The following is a 20,081-nucleotide window of genomic DNA, read 5'->3' as shown; positions in this document are numbered from 1 at the left end:
TTATTGAGGAAGCATGCAGTTTAAATACCCTCATTAAACCAGTAGCCAAATGACATTACCCACTCTTGTGTATTGATCCAGACTGAAGAGCCACATAACTGAAAATTCCACCAGGAGCCCCTGGCATATAGCCTGGTGTATCCTGCATACTTGTTTATTCAATGACATTATACAAATACATCTATATCCCTGTATAATGCTTTTCAGTTGAAGGAGTGACCCAAAGAACATGGGTTTTTTTCTCTCTTCAAATGAACCATTTAAGCAATAAATATGTATACAAATAAGTGGTTAGAAAATTTGACAAGTAATACAAAAAGAAAGTACAAAGTACCAAGACAGAAATGGTAACTAACAGAAGGCCCTAAAATTAATTATAGGGCTCATAAAAACTCAGTCATAAACTAAAGTCTTCACTAAAATGCACAAAGATTAGTAACTTCCACAGTAAAAAAAACATGGTGTATAGTTTTTCTTTTAAATCACAGAACAAGCTGCAGATTATGTGCCCATGTCCTCAGGTCATAGCTGACTGTTCTAAGCACTGACCTTTCTCTGGACAGAACTCTGTGTATTTTATGATTTGTCAGCTCATCATACTGGCTCTGGAGATCTTGTTTATGAAGTCTCTCCAGGGGGAAAATGGCTACTATAATTTCTACCGAGACTCCTGAGATGGTTCCCTTAGAGAATAAGATGCCCAGTAAACAGGCAAAGGGGAATAACACTTCTAGTTCCTCATATAAATGGAAAAACCAAGACACATGCTCAGGTGTTAATAAGGAGCAATTAAATCAGAACATTACACAAAGGGTAGAAAAAAAATAAAAAAAATAAAAGTGTTAGAAATTGATAGTTTGGGGGACCTGTGACAATCACAGACCACTGCATAGAGATAGACTTGGTGTTTCTGAGTCTTTGATGGGATAGGAAATGGCCACTTGTGATTGGGAATGGATGGGAATGTCTTGGCTAGCATTAGCAGGGCTTGAGAGGAGTTGAATCAGAGGTGCTGACCTGTCATTCTTAAGTAAAGAGACAACATTCATCTGGCACACTTGTCTCTCTGATCAAAAAGACAATCCATTTCCTTAATGAACAAGGTGTAAAATTTCAAGAATTCTGGAGCCTCCCCAGCACAGACAAAAAGTGTTCTTACTTCATCCTTCACGTCCTACTCCCTGATTCTCTGTATTCAGTGTGCCTGACTTCTTTTTAATCAAGTAGTGCCTACAGCCAAATTGGACCAGCAGCATCTTCCCCAGACTTGGGAGCAGAGATGTACTAGCTAGTGATGTTTCTTATACCTGATAGTCAAAACTCTTCCAGGAAAGCAAATACAGATTCCCCCCACCCCTTCAAATTTAGTATTTTAAAGAACAAGTAGTGATTTTGTTCCACTAAAATACATTACTTACCATGCCAAATGATACCTACATTTTAAATTAATTCTAAGATTATACTAATTTTTAAATGTTTGGTTGAAGGGATAAATGAATACAATTATAAGGTTAAGATGGAATGAAAGTTAACATTGATGGGATCCAGATTGGCCATAACACTGGTTTTGTAGCTCTGAGCTAGTTTGCCTATTTCTCTAAAAGGGCAAAGCTAACACATACCACATAGGAACTGACATGAAGATAGCATGAAACTGTGTCACTTTCCATATAATATATGAGATTGTATTACTTTGCATATAGATGTTCTTAAGTTTCTCCTAAGAATCTACATCCCTGTTTTCTTTGTTTAGATGAATTCTTACTAGGTAGCCCAGGCTTGCCTTAAACTCTCACTTCCCTTGCCTGAGTCTTCCATGTGCTGAGTGACAGGTCTGTACCACCACCCAGCAAGAATTTTCTTGGGTTTACAAGAATCCTTCATGATTAAACCCCAATCTGGTATATCTTAACATTTTTTTTAAAAAAGTACAAAACTAATATCTTCTATGTGCAGTCTATGTAGAAAAACATGAAATTGCTAATTTGATTCACTTTGAATTTATAAACAAATGTTTTAAAAGGATACTGAGAAAATACTATTCTATTTTTTTTCTTCCCATACTCCCTCCCATATGAACATGCCTATGTCTAAATTTCCCAATTTTAGGAAGACACTGGTGAGAATTCTGATCAGTTTGAAAGGAAGGGGTCAACCATTTAGTCAGTGGGTCAAGTGGGAGAGTCTGACTGTGGAAGGGCAGAGGCAGGTCTGCTAGTTATACTATTCTAATTTTTAAATTTTACATGTCCACGTATTTCACAGCTTCTCTTCTTAAAGTCTCCATGCCCTTCATTCTCAGTTTATGATTGCATGGAGTAAACAGGGACAATAACATGAACATTACTTCCTCATATGCCCATCAACAAACCTGATGCTTCCCCCCACATGTACTTAATATTCTGTGATTTCTCCTAGTACAGTGAAAGAAAAATCCTCATTTCTACTTCAGGCTAGCCCTTTCACCTGCACTTCCAACTTAAGGCTAACCTACTCACCTTCATCTTCCACTTAGCGGGTAGCCCATTTATATCCATCAGATTCTACTCATCAGTCATTCTTCCTTTCGCCTTTCATTGACAATTCTTTCCTCTAACTGCCTTATCATAGTCTCTAGCACTCATCCGTATTTATACATACCTCAAAGTGAATAGCACATAAAATACAAACTTATAAAAGTCACATACAAATGAGGTGAAAATATAAAATCTAACAAGTTGATGAATCGCATAGTGACCTAGGATTTTATATAAATGTATAAGGAGAATGGAATGAGACCAAATACAGTTCATTTTAGGGAGCTGTTTTGTAAGTCCCAAATCAATGTATTACTTTTTATGCAGTAGAAATGATCGCAATTTAAAATGAAATTACTTGATTGATAATCTGTAATATTCATTTTAAAAGTGGCATGATCTAGACCCAGAAGGGAGCTTTCTTGTCATGACTATGTCAACAGATACTGGATGGAAAATATCATGTGACATCTATTAAACCCCACTTCTAGGAATGCAAGGAAGACCAGCTTTCTCAGAATCACTGTTTGTGTTCAGCTTTGCTCCCATTGCACAGGGACAAAGGAATGAGACCAGAGAGGGAGAAATGAAGCCACTGTTATCTGTTCATGATGTGGTTACAAACACTGAAAACCTATGGGAGAGTTACTAAGGAAGTTCAGCTGGTTTTATGGATATAGTGTTAATATCAATTTTATCGTAGTATGCAAACAACAGAGTAGGAGAAAACACAAACTTTAATAAAAAAATAACATTATCAAAAACATCAAATACTTGAGTAATTCTTAAAACAGATAAAAATCGGCCTCCACATCAGGGTTACATTAAAACCAGAAACAAAGGGAGAAAATCAAGGGTTTCCTGCATTAAAAGAAAAATACATAATGCATGAATTAAAAGATTTATTATTTCAAGTATGATACAAATTCTCCTTGAATTAACCTATGAATTTAATAGTACCCAAAGTAAATCCCAGCATCTTTAAAATACAAATTGAAAGGCTATTATAAAATTTTATAAAATTGAAACGATCCCATTATGGTTCACTCTCCATCTATTCTCCTGAAGCTCCCCCCGCCCCCCTTCTATGAGGACTGGGAGAACTCAGAGCCTCTAATCCTCAGCCCTTACTTCTCACCTGCACTCTTTCCAAAGGGGCTCCCTTCCAGTCCCTGAAATGCAGCCACTAGCCAATGCTCTGCATACTCCTGTTTTATCTGACTACTCCCTGGAGTTTGGGCTTCCCTAAGAACAAGGATTGACTCCCTACCCAACAACTGTATTTCCATAACTGTGCAGAAGTCCCAGATTGAATCTGATCTTCCTCAGATCTCCCTATCTCCATGAGTGACATTGTCATCCAGGTTGCTCAGATCAACAAACCAGGAGTCATTTTTTCCTCTGTCTTTTAGCTAAGGGGCAGGCCTGCTTTTCTGAAAAGAGCCAATTAGACTTCTCCCTAGGTCTTTGAATCCTGAGTGGTTGAGATAAGGTTAGGAAAGTGGTTGGAGCTGACTCATCTGGGCCAGACAGCTTCAAGAGTTTGCCCATTAGTCTCTGTACCTGGATTCCTGGAATTGCCTTTGTTCCTGCTCTTCAACTCGATTTCTTCATTTAAGCTATCCTCATGGGCCCAGTGAGTTTCCTTTGAGCTGAGTATTTTTAATATCTCTGTGTTGTTTTCTATAAAGAAACTTTCCTAATAGGATGAGAAAATGATGTGTGGCATATTATGAAAACCTAGCTTGTCCAGGAGACAACCCATTAGTCCAAGAGACTAAACTATTGGTCCATGAGACATCCAGTCATCAAGTTCATATGGTGCAATTATCGCACACGGGCCACCCAATATTACTGTGCCTCTGCGGAGTCCTTCTTCAGGGACTGTCCTTCTATCTTATCCATGTAGGTCAGGGTCACACCCAAGAACAATCATTTCAACAAGCAGTGTTGGTGTTTAGAATATTTTAATACAGGCTTACACACAAGGGCTCAGAGAAAGAAAGGGGCTCAGAAGCAAGTCAGGCCTACTTGAGAGCATGCATGTGGGCTCTTTGGAATCACATATAGTTAAGACTCATCTGAGTGTGGGCTGAGTCCCCTCAAAGGGGAGGTAAGTCAAAGACAAATTCTTCCTTGGAGATGTGCACAGCTAGGAGCACCTGGTTGCCTCCTCTACTTCCCAGTTCTAGCACTATTGAGTTACCATTAACTCGATCATTTCTTAAGAATATCCCATGTATTCTGGTGGATTGTTTCTGAATGAACCATATGGTTCTTCTACCTGCCCTTCTACCAAAGTAGAGCCTGCTTCTCTAGACCTACCATCTGATCATGACCTCATGATTCACTTGGCCAAGGACATAGTAGAAGATATGACATAGGTAGAGGCCGGAAACAAGTTTCTCATGCAGTGTATTTTTCTTGCCTGTGGAATCTTTCCAGGGCCATTTGACAGTTCCGAATATCTTCACTGCTGTGAAGACAGCAGCAGAGATGGCTAATCCCAGTTCTCAAGAACTAGGTGGATTAGTTTGGATGGCTGAGTCTCCTATCTCAGCAGTGTCAAATAATTTCTCCCAAACCAGAAGAAATGTCTGACCAGCCCATAGTATCATAAGAAATAAAATATCTGGTGTCAGGGACTGAGAATCACACCACTTCGATGAGGAGCTTTGCTCAATGGTTTAAAGACATGATTTACTAAGCACCTACTATGTGCAGTATTTTACATATGTATTTTGACCATTTATAGCTATCTCGATGAGTATTTCTATTATTATTATCGATTATGTATAGGGAAACCAAGCAAAATACCTGGGATAACTGGCCTACTTCATAGTTACCAAGCTGCAGAACAGGAATTAAAACTCAGACCCTAAGGCCAGCTAGGAACTGGAGTGAGCGTGATTATAAAATAGTCTGTTTGTGAGAGTGCAAAAGTGGTGTTGATATGGTGGGGACAAGATCAATCAACCAGGAGCCAATAACCAGATTCTGCCACTAACTTACTTGATCCATTCTATCCTTGAACAAGAGGTATTTATTGGCCACCTGCTGTATGTTAGCCACTGTGGTAAGAGTTGAAGAAGACACAAAAAAGCATGCATGCATACCTGCCTGCCTTGTTATATTCCCATAGTGGGCATGAAAGACAATAAACAAAATTAATTCTGCTGCCTTACATATCTTGTAAGAGAGGCTCATGAGATAACTGCTGGGGATGGTATAAGATAGGAGGAAGAAGTGAGGTTATGAGATGGAAGCCCAGGTCCTTACAATTGCCTCTGTATAACTCCTGGAGAAGCCCTTCACTTTCTCCAGAAACAAAGAGAATGGAGCTACCAATCCCTCTCAACTGAGTTTGTTAGGATAAATAAAGACTCTAATATACATCAAGCCAAAAGTGATAAACACCATTCAGAGGCACTTTCATCAGTTACCAAGAGTTCTCAGTCTGTGACTCCACAACACTGAGTGAAGACCATGGGAGAAGCTACCAGGCAGCCATAGGGGGGGCTGTGTGTTCAGCTGTCTGAAAGGACCACTTGTCACGCTCCAGGTACAGGTGGTCTCTTCCACTTAAAATAGATGACTTTGTCCTGTAATTTATTAAAGCCACATGTGAACCCTTTCTGTTCTTGGGGCCCAGGGACCCAAGCAAGCAGGGAGAGAGGTCCCAGAGTGCCTAGCAGCTGCGGGCTTAATCTCAATTAACAAAAGCCACCTGGGGAAGCTGCTGCAGCTCTATTTGTTTTCTGCCCGTGGGTTGCCAGGGCTTTGTTAACAGCCCTCAGGGAGGGACTCACAGCAAGACCGTATTTACTTTTCCTGGATGCCAGCCCTGTCTGGCAGCTTTCACTTGATAGCGTGCCCTACATCTGAAGATTCTTCCTGATTGGGTCCAGGGCCAGGTGGCTGGCAAGGTTGAATGTTAATTCAAATGTTTTCCCTCCCTGCCACCTTGTCGTACAGGGGTGAACGCCTGTCCCTGTAACACAGGTAGCCACTGGCAGGGACATTCTACCAAATCCTCCCACACTTTCTTCACTGTTTGGTTTCAAGAGCCATTTGATTGACACTGGTGTTTCCTATCAATAGGAAGAGTGTGCAGATAAGAGCTCTATCTATTTTTGCTCATCACTGTATCCCCGAACTGTGGGTGTGTGTTACAATTAGAATTGCCAGATGGAATGAATAAGAGTACTCTGTAGCCAGTTAAGTTTGAAATCCAGACACATTCAATAGTGAATGATTTAAAAAATGTGTCTGTGTGGTGTTTGGGACTTAGGCTAAAATTATTGATCCAAAAAAATTGTGCCTCCTACATTTATATGGCAGCCTGAAATATAGCTTGGTTCTGATGCTCAGTAAATATGCACACTAATGAAGGAAATAATGGGGCTAATGCATGACAAAACAAACAAAAAATATGCAAATATTTTGCTGGAATGCACATATCAATATATCAAACATGGTTGTTTGAAGAAGACTCCTAAGTAATTTTTGCTCCTTTCTATATGATATGATTCTCTTTTTGTTTTGTTTTTTTTTTTAAATTGATTGCAATAAGCAGGAGAAAGAGATACATATGTGTAAGGCACTATGCTGGCCTGCCCCTGTTACCCGGCAGAATGTACTCAGGCAGTACCCTGATCAGCCCAGAGTTCCATGATTGCTTAGTCTGCACTCAGGTGCAAAGGACCCCACCCACTTACTTACACTCTCTTCTGCTCTCTTCTCTTTCCCTCTGTTCCCTGGGGTGGACAGGACTTTTCCTGTCTCGCTCTTCTCTTCTATTCTGTCTCTTTAACTCTCTTCTCTTTCCCTCCCTCTGCCCTCTCCTTTCAAATAAAACCTCTCAGTTAAGCTCTGTCTTCCTGGCATATTTGTCCCTCCATCTCAGTCACTCTTGCTTCCATGGAATCCGCCAAGGTCTCCCACCAAGCAAGGTCCCCTCAAGCTTTATCCTAACAATACACACACACACACACCTCTTGACATTAAAGCCAACACTGTTTAAGAGAATTTGATTATTTTTCTCAGCTTGCAAAGTGTAGTTTTCTTAGTACAATCCTATAGGCTAGATATATCTTGACCATGGATGACATTAGTCAATGCGCTCTGGGAGGGGGAGCATATTAGAGAAACAGAGAATGCTAAATGGGCAGGGGTTTTGAAAGGATTGCTGTAGTTTTATATCTTATACAATGCTTCTTAAGGAAATTAGCCTCCAAAGCTTTGGAGATATCCATGTAAACCTGATTGTTGAGTCAGAATATAAATCTGTGTTATATATAATATTTTGGGGAATATTTAATTAACTTGTGTTAGATTTTGCAGAATGAGGGTGGAAAATCTAAATCAACTCTAATAGAGAATTAATTGAAAACACTTCCCATGATGCTTTGGAATCAAGCATCCTTCAAATTAGTTAGGCTTTTGGGCATCCGCAGTGGCCAGCTAGTGACTGTTATGTTTAGAATATTATATCTGCATGGAACATGGAAGGAAAAAAATGCTAACAAATAGTTGTAAGAGCCTATAGGCTGTATAACCCCTTTCATTCACTGAAACAACTGTCACTCATTGTAACCATGTCTTTGACAATGTGACTTTAAAATGGCAGATCATTCATTATTGAGACTCAGAAGCTTTGCATCAGGGTTATTTCTCCTGAAAAGACTCACTTAAAAACACCATAGTTTAATAGGACAGAAAGCACTACAGACAGAAGGAATACCAGACTGAAGATTTTCATGTCAAGAATTAAAAAATTAAACTGGCTTCTGCTAGGGGGCTATGGGGAGTGGGAGAAAACTCAAGGGGAAGTGGATAGGATAATATAAAGTAGAAAGGGCAATACTAGGAATGGAGAGGTTTGAGTGGGGAAGAAATTAGGTAGGCATGGCAGAGATTTGTAGAGAAATAACCAAGACTAAGGGAGTGTGCAAATGTCACATGGAAACCTATTTTATAAATATTACAAATACATTTTCAAAAATAAGTTTAAAAGAAGGTGCGCTACACAGTGTGATGACGCTTTTCCCACAAGCCATAGGTTATTAAACAAAACTCTGAGTTCTGCTTCTATGTTGCTGATCAGGGAGCTGCCATGGGTACCCAAAACAATACAGCCTATTGCATTGTCCTGGCTCTATTGCTCTATTGCTGAAGAAACTATACACTTTGGTCACTGGGCATGGGGACATCAAGTGGAAAGTGGTCTGGAAGCATCCTCTGTGGTGGTTAGCATCAATAGTGCTGGAGAGTGCTATGAAGACCACTGAGGATGAAAATTCACCTACAATCTTAACCAGCTATAAACACTTAGAGCTGCAATAACAATCCACCTGGCAGGGGGGTACCCATTGGTATGTGATGGGATAACCAAGAGCTTTCTGACTGGATTCCATGCCTACTCTAACAGAGGGAAATTATGTCTGGTACGATAAACCTGCTCAGGAGCTGGTGACAGGGGAAATCCCTGGCCCTTGGGAATACACTGTATTGTTTTGTTAGGGGGCATGTAGTCCAACTGCCTTCTAAATGCTCATGTGTATATTCACAAATCAGTGCTTCTCAAACCTTAACAGAGAAGGTTCTTACTACAGTGCACAGTGGCTAATACAGAGACTGTAACTGGTGAAAATGCTGAGTGTCAGGGACTGTGGAGTGCTCAGCACTAAAGGAAGTAACTGTATATCACAGGCCCCAAGCTCGGAGGACAGTGTAGGAGAAGGGGTGAAAATAATGGGAAGGTGTGTTACAGAAAAACAAACTGCTCTAGATGATATAGCTGCTGTAGGTCCCGAATTCATTTCAGCTATATTTAGCTGGACAAGCTCTGCACAAGATAGGGCCTGTCAGTATTTCATCATGAGTCCCCACTTCTCCCAAAGGGATTATGGACAGTTAATGGAAGCTTGGAAAAGTGATGTCATTTTCTTTCATGGTGTAGGCACTGATAAGTTGCCTAGGTCCTACTAAATAACTTCCCACCTATGCTCATGCTAGCAATCCTAATCAATGTCAGTGGATACAAACATTCCAAAGAGACATGTAAGAAAGAAGGAAACTTACTGTGGAAAAGAAAGGCCCAGAGGGAGGGAAGGAGGAGGGGGGAAGAAGACGAGAAAAGACTGGAGAATGAAATGATGAAAATACACACATACACACACACACACATACACACACACACACACACACACAGAGAGAGAGAGAGAGAGAATCTACTGTCAATTAATAAAAAATAATTGTGTTCTGCATTGTGTATGATGGAGGTGAAGCTTCTTCTTCCTTCTCTTCTATCAATGGAGTGTGCTCAATATTTCAATGTGAGATTCATTGAGACCAACAAAAGAGCAGGGGGACACGTTTTAGCACAGCGATTCTCAACCTGTGGGTCATGATCCCTTTGTGTGTAGAGGGACCCTTTCACAGGGGTTGTATGTCAGCTATCCTGCATATCAGATATTTACATTCTGCTTCACAACAGAACAAAATTATGGTTATGAAGTAGCAACGGAAATCATTTCATGGTTGGGGGTCACCACAACTTGAAGAACTGTATTAAAAGGTCGCAGCATCAGGAAGGTTGAAAAACCGCTGTGCTAGCATGTCTGTCATACTACGGCCAACTCTGCACATACAGTGAACAGAAAGTGCCCTGGAATGACAGAATTTCTGCGTGACTTCTGCTTCTTGCATCCTGCCCCCCAGGTTCCATTGCCTGTGCCTGCATAGCCAGAAGAAAGAACGTGGAAGAAGAAAGCTCTAGGTGTGTCCTTAGGAGGAGCTCTTGGCTCTAAAAAGGGAAAATGAGTTGGCTGAGCTTTTTAAGGAGGGAAAATGTGACTTTGAACAAAGGGAGGCTGTGAAGTGACAGCACCTTGTCATTTCCAGGGAGGAAAGAGAAGAGGAGGATATGGTGATTGCTAAGCAAGAGAAAGGCTGCATCCATTTTAACACCTTACATGGCAGTACTTTGAATAGGCCACTTGAAAAATACTGATTAACAAATACACTGAGGCTGTACCAAAATTAGACTCTCAGGAGGTCTGAGTAGTGCACAAATTATAATAGATCTATTTCTAAGTCATGAAGAACCATCTCCTTTTCAACTGAGAAGCATCTAGCACACTGCAGATTAAGTGAACCATGTTCTGTAAAGATGAGTGGAGGCAGGGCAGGGTTTCTTCTGCCTCCAAGAGGATGTCCTCAAACACATGGCGAAATCTCAGTTATTTTTCCATTAGCATTCTCTGTGTAAAAACTTCCATTCTCTCAGCTCCTGCTAGCAAGTAAGAACTGCTTGGCGTGCATATTTAAATAACAGTCATACTGAATTAACTTTAAGATCCAGCTCTTAACATAATGATGCACTAAAATGTACTGGCAAATGAGAGAGAAACAAAGATCCTGATGCACAAAAAAAAAAAAAAAAGCAAAGTGCAGCGCGCTAGAGGTGATAACCATTACAAGCGTCTCCATGTCTTCTACACCTTGGATTATGGTAAAGGCTTTGAGAACTGATCCAAGATTGTAAATGTGTAACCAGTGGTGTGTTAAGCCTGTCTAAACCTATTGACCGAGGAAGGCAGCACCTGACTAGCAAATCATGGGCTTCTATAGCTGTTTCCAAAGTATGTCTCAAAGAAATCAGTATGTTACCAGTTACCTTAAGGAGAAAGTATCTTCTAAGATATCCCAAGATAAACTTCATGTTAGCAAGGGAGGCCATACTTGGCACTCAAAGTTTATATTCCACAGTTCACCAGAAAAATCTAATTAGAGATAACAACCACATCTGAACACATTCATCCTGGGTCCATGTGATTAAAATTCAAGAAACACTAACCCCAAGGACAAAGGGGAGTGTTTATTACTGACAAATTGGAAAACAACACAAAACCCAGCAGTAACTTTGGGCTGAGGAGTTGGGTCAGTGGCTAAAGTGCATGCGAATAGGAATTTGGATCCCCATAACCTATGTAAAGCTGGATGCAGCTGCACACATCTGTAATCCCAGCACATTAGATAGGAGGGGAGGAGAATCTCTAGAAACTGGTAAGCCCCACCAGCCTGGTATGCACAGGATTAAACAACATAAAAAATAATTCTATTATTTCAAATAAGGTAGAAAGGGAGAACCAACCCCCAAGGTTGTCCTCTGACCGGCACACAAGTACAATTACACACATACCTGCACTCACACTCACAGGCAACTATGAACTCTCTCTCTCTCTCTCTCTCTCTCTCTCTCTCTCTGACACACACACACACACACACACACATACACACTACATACATCATACATTAAAAGAAAGAAACCATTCTGGTAGATTGCTTGACCTGTGTGTGCAAGGTCCCAAGTTTGACCCCCAGAACAGCAATAAAACAAAACAAAACAAAACTTTCTTTCTCACTTTAACACTAAAGTTTTGTACAAACACATTAAGGAAAATGGTCATGAGGATTGGCCAATGCACATCAAGCAGGCACGATGTGATGGTGAAACCATGTTTGCAGATGGATGCCGAAATGTCCATTTGGGGTGCAGTCAGCGCACTTACCACAGATTCACCAGGAAAGGATGCTCCAGGCCCTGCATGATCTGGAGTTCCTTGAAGACATTCCTCACTTCATTGCGCTCCACACACTTCTGTTTATTCATGTATTTCATGGCATACATTTTCTTGGTATCATTCTTTTGCACGATGCAGACCTGGTGATATAAACCCAGGTCAGCAAATGAATAGGGAGAAGGGAGAGTGTGGTTGAGAGACACAAAGTAGGATTTATTCCTTAGCCTGGCATAGAGCCCTTGTCATCCTCTGGGATTAAAGTTCTTATTTCACTCAGGGTAAAGATTTCATTTTCTTCCCCCATGTATTTAGTACATCAATAATTGAATCTCTACTTTCTGATATTAGTTTGCCTGCTTTTGCTCCTGGGATCTTTGAGACAACATTTAAATCAGCTTCCATTTTAAGAATCTTCTGATAACAAATAGCATCCTGGATCTTCATTTAAGTGGCTGGAATGGATGTGACTAGAGAGGTAGGATTAAACAAAACAAACAAAAAATGCTAGGCAAAATATTTCTTTTCCCAGCATAAGTGACATGAGGAGCATGAGAAAACAGCTACACAATTGTCTCTGTTTTGTAATTCTTTTAGAGGCCTCTACAAACTCCTCAAAATAATATAAAAGTTAATGAAATCGTTATTTTATTTAAACTATGTCTCCAGGGAGAAACTAATAGAAGATTCTTTTGGGGGGGTAGGAGGGGCAATTTCTAGACAGGATTTCTCTGTGTAGTTTTGGAGCCTATTCTGGAACTCACTCTGTAGACCAGGGACCAGGCTTGCCTAGAACTCACAGAGATCCACCTGCCTCTGCCTCGCAAGTGTTGCAATTAAAGACACATGCCACCAACACCGAGCTGAAGACAGAAGATTCTTTCAGGAAACTGAACCGTATATTTTTTCATGGTAGCATTTTTGGAAATGGTATATTTGAGGGAATATAGAAATTATGTGGCTTTTTTCCCTTGAAAACATTACGTCTCACATTAATAAGATAACTCTTACTGAGGAATTTGCAAAAGAATCTGAAATCTTACTCTTCTTTAAGGTAAAGAAGCAACTCCCCAGTTCAGCTGACTTGAACACAGTAATCCTGAGCACATGGCTTGCATTACATGATGGTGACAATTTTGTATAAGTGCATTTTAAAACATTCCTGAGCTATCTGTCTTTATCATGCCAGCACTATTCTCTGACTTCGTCCAGGACCCATAGATTTGCAGCTAGGTGGACAATTCAGTTCTTACCTTTCCAAAACTTCCCTTCCCAATGGCTCGCAAAATTTCAAAGTGATCAAAGTTGACTGTAAAGCAAGAGAATGAAGAATATTGCAAATTACTTTTCTAACAATTAATAGAAGAAAAAAGCATTGGGCTAAATCAAACTGCCTTGTCTAAAAGGATGCAGCAAACTACGTTAAAGTATCTACTTATTCACTGAAAATGACTTATTAGCCGATAATCACATGTAGCCACAGAGCCTAGGTAGGGTTAAGAGAAAAAAGAAAGTCTATGTTTGTGAAGCCTGTATTCTAATGATAGTATATAGAGTGCTTTGAGATGAAGTACTCATATAAATAAATGGAAACGTAAAAGTGCACTGAGCCCTAGGAAGGACAGAGGCAGTGGGGCTGTCTCTAAGAACACAGAACACCGATTTGCCTGTAGACTCTGAAGGAGTAGTGTCTGTGACACTAAGTGTAGATGGGCACATGGCTTCATGCAAGGCAGCTATGCTTTCAACTTTTGTTCTGCTTATTTTGCCCCTATCTCACTCTCTTGCATTTCCCCAAGTAGTTTCGGTTTCCCCAAGTAGTAAAATGATACACCCGTAAGTTCACAGAATGAATGCATTTCCAGCTTACAGATGAGGATGTGCACACAGGTCCAGTGAAGATGAGATACTCTGTATATGCTCTTTTGCAGCCACGGTGTCTCACAATGAGATTACCCACTATGAGCACACATGATCTTTCAGGTTTAAGCTTATAAAATAATTCCTGATGAGGACAATATTCAGACTCCCTGTGGCAGGAGGCAATCTTTGGCTTCTTGCCCTGATGACTTTAAGAAAGTATATTTCTTGGAGTGTTTTGAAATAAGGATTTAGACACACAAATTCAAAGTGAGAAATGTAAAGAGCTTCCCAAGGAAATAGTCTGAAATGCCAGAAGTATCTCTCATATCTTAGAAATTTTTGCTTTACCTTTTTTATGGGGAAGAAAACATACCATAGCACATATGTGCAGGTGAATGGGCAGAGTGGAAGACACTTCTCTCTTTCCAGAATGTGCATGCTCTGGACTACTCAGTTGGTCAGTCTAGTAGCAAGCACTTTTACCCATTCAGCCATCTGTTCAGCCCTCTCTCAACCCATGAATAGCTATTTTATGTCTTTATCATCAATAATTAGCTTCTTTCCCCATGAAGGGGGGAAAAAAAAGATGGTCAGGGACTCCTGAAAGTCTCTGGGTTTTCTGAAGCTCACACATTTTTTTAAGGACTTCATCCTTCATCACTACTTCCTCTCTGGACTTCCATTTTTTTTTTCCTCCTAGCACAAAATCTATTTAATGATGTGAGATCATAAGTCTACTTCTGTGGACTTACGTTTTACAAATGGTCCAACCTAGACTTGGACCCCAAATAGCAATGTGATTTGGTAAGAAAACAGCCTCAGTTTCTCCATATGCTCTCCAGTAAAAATCTCCTAGATGAGAAGACATCTTTACCTAGAAGGTATGGATAAAGCTGTTTCCTTCCTGAAGCATTATTCATGGGAATGACTCATCTACCATAGCATATGCTCCAGGGCAGATTGTATGTCATTTTGCTCACACTGGTTTCTCTGTAGTCTCAGAAGATTACCTACAGAAGCAGGTGAAGCTGTAACTCTCCATAGCCCCTGCAGAGTCTAGTATCATGATTTATACAATTTTGGCTCCCGAGAAATTTATCAAACTAAGCCATAAAGACATTCAAGAACTCCCAAACAATTGAGTCTTGTAAATATGAATAATGTGAGCATTGAGGCCATCTCAGGGAACATTTTGCTAACTGCGAGTGAAATCCTATTAATAAGTTAAGAAACAGGTTTGGCATTCATAAGAAACATTAAATTTTAAAATTGAATAGAATAGAAAGTACCAGAAACTATTCAAATGGGATATGAGTAGAATGTCACCTCTGAAACATTTATTTTATATATGTGGGTAGATATTCAATTTTTGGTACTTACCTTACCTTCAGCTGTCATGAAAATAATTAGCAAAAGGCTTTTATACATCTTCTTTTAAATTACACATTGACATGACCAAATCAATGACTTTTTACACTCAGTACACGAATCTCAGGAATACATTATTTACCATGGTAAAAGAAATTGACCAGAACTTATTTGCAAACCCAAGATTTTATCTTGAGCAAATCCAGTAACTCACTATGACCTTTTCCCACTAGTAGCCAAGGAGGCTACAACAATGTCCCTAATCTCTAAGCACACAGCAAGTACCTGGGAATCTTGAAGTCTCATTGTGGCATTAATTTATTTTATTAGCCATGTCTTCTTCTAAGTCATTTTAAGCATTAGCCAAAAATAGTAAATGATTACATGTCAAAGTACCCGGTAACATCTGAAAGGAAAAGTACCAGCTCAGGACCTAAGACCAAGTTCTCAACACAAAGGAGATTTATTTGCCCCAGAAGGATGGAGGACTGGGAGTAAGAGACAGAGACAGGAGATAGAGGATGAGGGAGAAGGGGAAGGGAACAAAGGAGAGGGGGTAGGGGTATTTGTCCCAGAGGGGAACAAAGGACTGTCTCTGACAGAGAGGAGACAGACATGGCACATAGGAAAATGGCAGTTTATAAAGGTACAAGGAGAACCCCATATTAGGATGGGGCATTTAATTTAATTTAATTAGGTGAGCCATAGGGGGCTTTTGATTGCTGGACTTTAATACTTTGATAACTGAACCATGACGGTCAGCCTCAGGAGGAGGATTGGCCAAATAAGGGAATAGACCTTGGGGGCTAGCTTCAGGAATGCAATCTGATGGTTTTTAGCAAGGCAGAGGGAATTGGGGAAAAGGGTGTGGCCTGCCAGAGCCACATGCTCCCTCCAGTCAGCTAGTGTCCCTTCAACTTTATATTAGAAGAAAAACTTCCTAATTTAATGTGTCTTCCCAAATGTCAGTTCTCAGGAAAGTCTGAGGAGAAAAATTAAAGAGAGAAAACACATCTTGTGTCTTAAGAATTAAAGAGAGAACAGACTCAGAGATAGTTCTCTCCTCCCTGAAATACAGCCTCAGGAGAAAAGCAGTGGTGATGAGGTGTGATTTGGAGGGTTGGAGGGATGGCTCAGTGGTTAAGAGCACCGGCTCAGTTTCGGTTCCCAGCACCCACATGATAGCTCACAAACCTTCTTTAACTCCAGTGGCAGGGGATATGATGCTGTCTTATGGCCTCTATGGGCACCAGGCATGCTTGCAGTACACAGATGTGCCTGGGAGCAAAACACCTACACTAGTATTTTTAAGATGATTTTCTTTTTAACTGACTTCAAGACAAGCTCTAAATCGACTACAGCCATCCTTCTAAATGCCTAACAACACAATCACTAGTTAGTAAGAAAGCTAATTTGAAAATACAACCAAACTGCATACATTGGGACGATATCACAATGAGAGAGAAAAATTCAGAATTGTAAATTTCCAACAGAAATCTCACGGTGTTTTTTAGGTGTATATAGTGTTTGCCTTTCTGATTCTGAACAGGGGCTCTTCCACTGTCTTCCCAGGCACCATACTGTTGTTTTTACACATCTACCCACTCCAGCTGGAAAACAAGGGAGATCAGTGTAGAACTTTCCCTCTCATTTAGAACAGTTTGAATCAAATTATGCTCCCTAAGTCTTTCCCTACACAGAACTTTTCTGCCTTGCCTCTAAGACACACTGCTGCTGATATTATCAGTTTCTTTCTCTTACCCCACCCCCTCTAATTTCAATGTTTTGTGAAACTAACATTATTGAAGGAAGAAAAGAGGACCACCCCCTTTCAGAATACCCTGACAGTAGGGCTTTGCAGAAGGAGGTTCTAGAGAGTGAAGGGATGCATCTTCCTTATCCTATTTTGAGATAACAATATTTGAAAACCTTGATTCCAGCCTTCGGAAGTAGCAAATCGTGAACATATGTGAGTCTATTGAGAACCAAGTCCCACAGACTGCTTATGTAAATCTTCCTATTGATGATGGAACAAGGACACCAGCTGTGTGACCCTGGACATGCTACTCAGTCTTTCCAAATCACAATGTCCCATCTGTAAAATGGAGCTAATTAAACCCAACAGGCACGATGCTTCCAAGATGAGACATGTAAGCCAGAAGTGTAGTGTCTGTCCTGCTGAAATCTGAAATGACAATCGCTCTTAAACGTACAATTATTCAATGGGAATTGGGCATTATTTTCAAAGTTTCAATTCTGTTCCTACAATGCAACCACGGTTACAAATGCTAGGGCGTCCTTTAAGGGTTTTTCTTAGCGTGTGTGGGTTCCATTCTGGTAGCAGGACAACGCACTCTCATTGGGACAAGAGCAGGTTTTCTAGCAACTCCACTGTGTTTGTCCATTCATACAACATATAGAGATCTAATTATTTTAAGCTGCCCATTTGTCTTCCTTTGTCTCAAAATACTGAACTTATTGATAAGTATTGAAAGGTGATTTAATTATCTACTACCAGTAACACTACCTCAGATATCTTTGATGGGCTTTTATGCATGTTTGTAGGCTTAATTTATGCCAACTTCCTAATGAGAAGATATTGTCAGTAGCCCTGCAAAGATATTGCACCAATCCCCCTTCATATCAGTGATATACAAAAGTGTCATAGGATTACTATTACGATGATGAAACACCATGACCAAAAGTAACTTGGAAAGGAAAGGGTTTATTTGGTTTATACTTGTACATCACTGTTCATCAAAGGACATCAGGACAGTAACTCAAATAGGGCAGGATTCCAGAGGCAAGAACTGATCTAGAGACTAAGGAGGGATGTTTCTCTCCCTGTCTTTCTCAGCCTACTTTCTTACAGGACCACCGGCCCTGAGGTGGTATCACCTACAAAGGGCTGGGCCCTCCCATATCCATCACTAAGAAAATATCCTTTAGGCTTGCCTTCAGACCAATTGTTCATAGGTATTCTTTCATTGAGGCTCCCCCCTCCCATTCATTGATACTATCCTGTGACAAGTTGACATAAAACTAGTCAGCACAAGGAGGTAATTTTTAACTTTCCAGCACTACTACACACAATTGCCTTGATTAGACAAGATAAAAAGATTGATATATGGACTTACTTTATGTCTTTAATGAGTGAAATTGTATGGCAACGTTATATATTTTTCAGCAAACTATTCACATACTTTGCCTACTTGAATTACTTGTTAGTCATTTCAACTTGCATTTAACTTAAATTTAAGTAAATTAATTCATTATAAAATATCAGGTCAATTTTTCTCGGCTATCTCTTTGAACACATTTAACTGTTAGAGGTCTTATAGTCAAATATATCAATCTTTTCCTTTGGCCCTTCTGAATTTGTCTTTTTTATTTTTCAAAAATGCCTTTAAAAACATGTTTCTATATTTTAAATTAAAAGCTTTTTATAGAAAGTAGTGCCTATTAATTAATCTATTTAAAACAAATTCATTTGTACCAGGTCAGGAGGGTTTGAGAATGCCACCACATACAACTAAAGGTCATAGGATAATGTGTTGAAATCACTTCTCTCATTCAGGTCATTGAACTCAAGTTGTTGAGCTGTGAGTCAAACTTCTTTACCTGCTGAGGCATCTCACTGGCCCATCAAAGCTTCTGACATGAATCTGTAATATAAATGCTTTTGCTTTTGAAATAGTTTTTGGTGTAAATATAAAGTGTAACTTGTATTGCATTTTCTCATATATAGAATCAAAAAGTTTCTAAATTCCAATATTTTCAAGAACACAAACAAATCTGTGTGCATGGATGGTAATGCCATTTCAAAGGCAGATGCTCTGACAATCTTTGTATGACTAACAGCTTCAAATAGGTCTTCTGAATCTTGCTTATGCTGACAACTTTGGTAAATGTTTGTTTACAAAGTACAATGCTAACTTCTGATGGCTTACGGTCCCAGTCACTGGCATATTAAATCAGGACAGTGGGACTCAGGTCAAGAGTACCAAAATAAGATAAGTTTCTAGGAAAATGGGGGGGGGTCCTACCTGCCTTTTTTCTACTCATTTTCCCATTATCTTTCTACTTAAATGTGGTCTTATTGAGTTCTGTGCTCTGTAAAGATAAAGTGAATTCAACATGAAATCACAATTGCTCAGCCATTCACACACCCCACTTCATCTCTGAAGCCTGCAAATGCCTTTATTTCCCTTTCCAGGAGAACAGAAGACCACAGTGTGGTAAAGTTCAGCAAAGACACTGCTCATTGAACTGGGCTCATTCTCAGTGAAAACACAGACATTGATGACCCAGCCAGCAACTGTGAGCACTGTTCTAGGCCCTAAGAAGTCTGACTGCCTGCTGGAACTTTCAGTCTAATGGGAGGAGATAGTAATTAATCATAGTCAACACCCAACCTTATGTAAAGAATACCAATCATTATTCTAAGCATGAACATAATTATCCTATCATTCCACCATGTCTACAAAACAGCACTACTATAATTGCTATTCTTTTTTAAAGATGGGCCAACTGCAGCAGACAAATTAAGTAATTTTTTCAAGGCCAGAGTGGCAGAGTAGTAGAGTGAGAATTCAGATGGGCTACCTACCCTCCAGCCCTGTTCTCTGCTGCCTTTGATTAAACATAACCAACTGTATCTGCCAATCTTTTGTGTATGAAATAGAATAGCCTACCGAGTCTGCCAAGACCTGACTTCCCACAGCACGTATATATCTCTGTTTCCACTTTT

At 39.9% G+C, this 20,081-nt stretch overlaps 1 protein-coding gene across 1 annotated transcript in view; it reads right to left on the bottom strand.

The window, feature by feature from the left end:
- The window catches only part of Stk32a (serine/threonine kinase 32A), a 104,973-nt gene that overhangs the window by 61,628 nt on the left and 23,264 nt on the right, over nucleotides 1-20,081 (bottom strand). Inside the window, exons 2-3 of the mRNA XM_051201041.1 lie at nucleotides 13,354-13,409; nucleotides 12,092-12,243 (exon numbers count right to left, since the gene is read on the bottom strand). Of these exons, the coding sequence (XP_051056998.1) occupies nucleotides 12,092-12,243; nucleotides 13,354-13,409 (208 nt within the window). The remainder of the gene's footprint in view (nucleotides 1-12,091; nucleotides 12,244-13,353; nucleotides 13,410-20,081) is intronic.

This window comes from Phodopus roborovskii, unplaced genomic scaffold (genome assembly GCF_943737965.1).
Source record: "Phodopus roborovskii unplaced genomic scaffold, PHOROB, whole genome shotgun sequence".
Lineage (NCBI taxonomy): Eukaryota > Metazoa > Chordata > Mammalia > Rodentia > Cricetidae > Phodopus > Phodopus roborovskii.
This window is presented reverse-complemented; position numbering and strand designations above follow the sequence as displayed.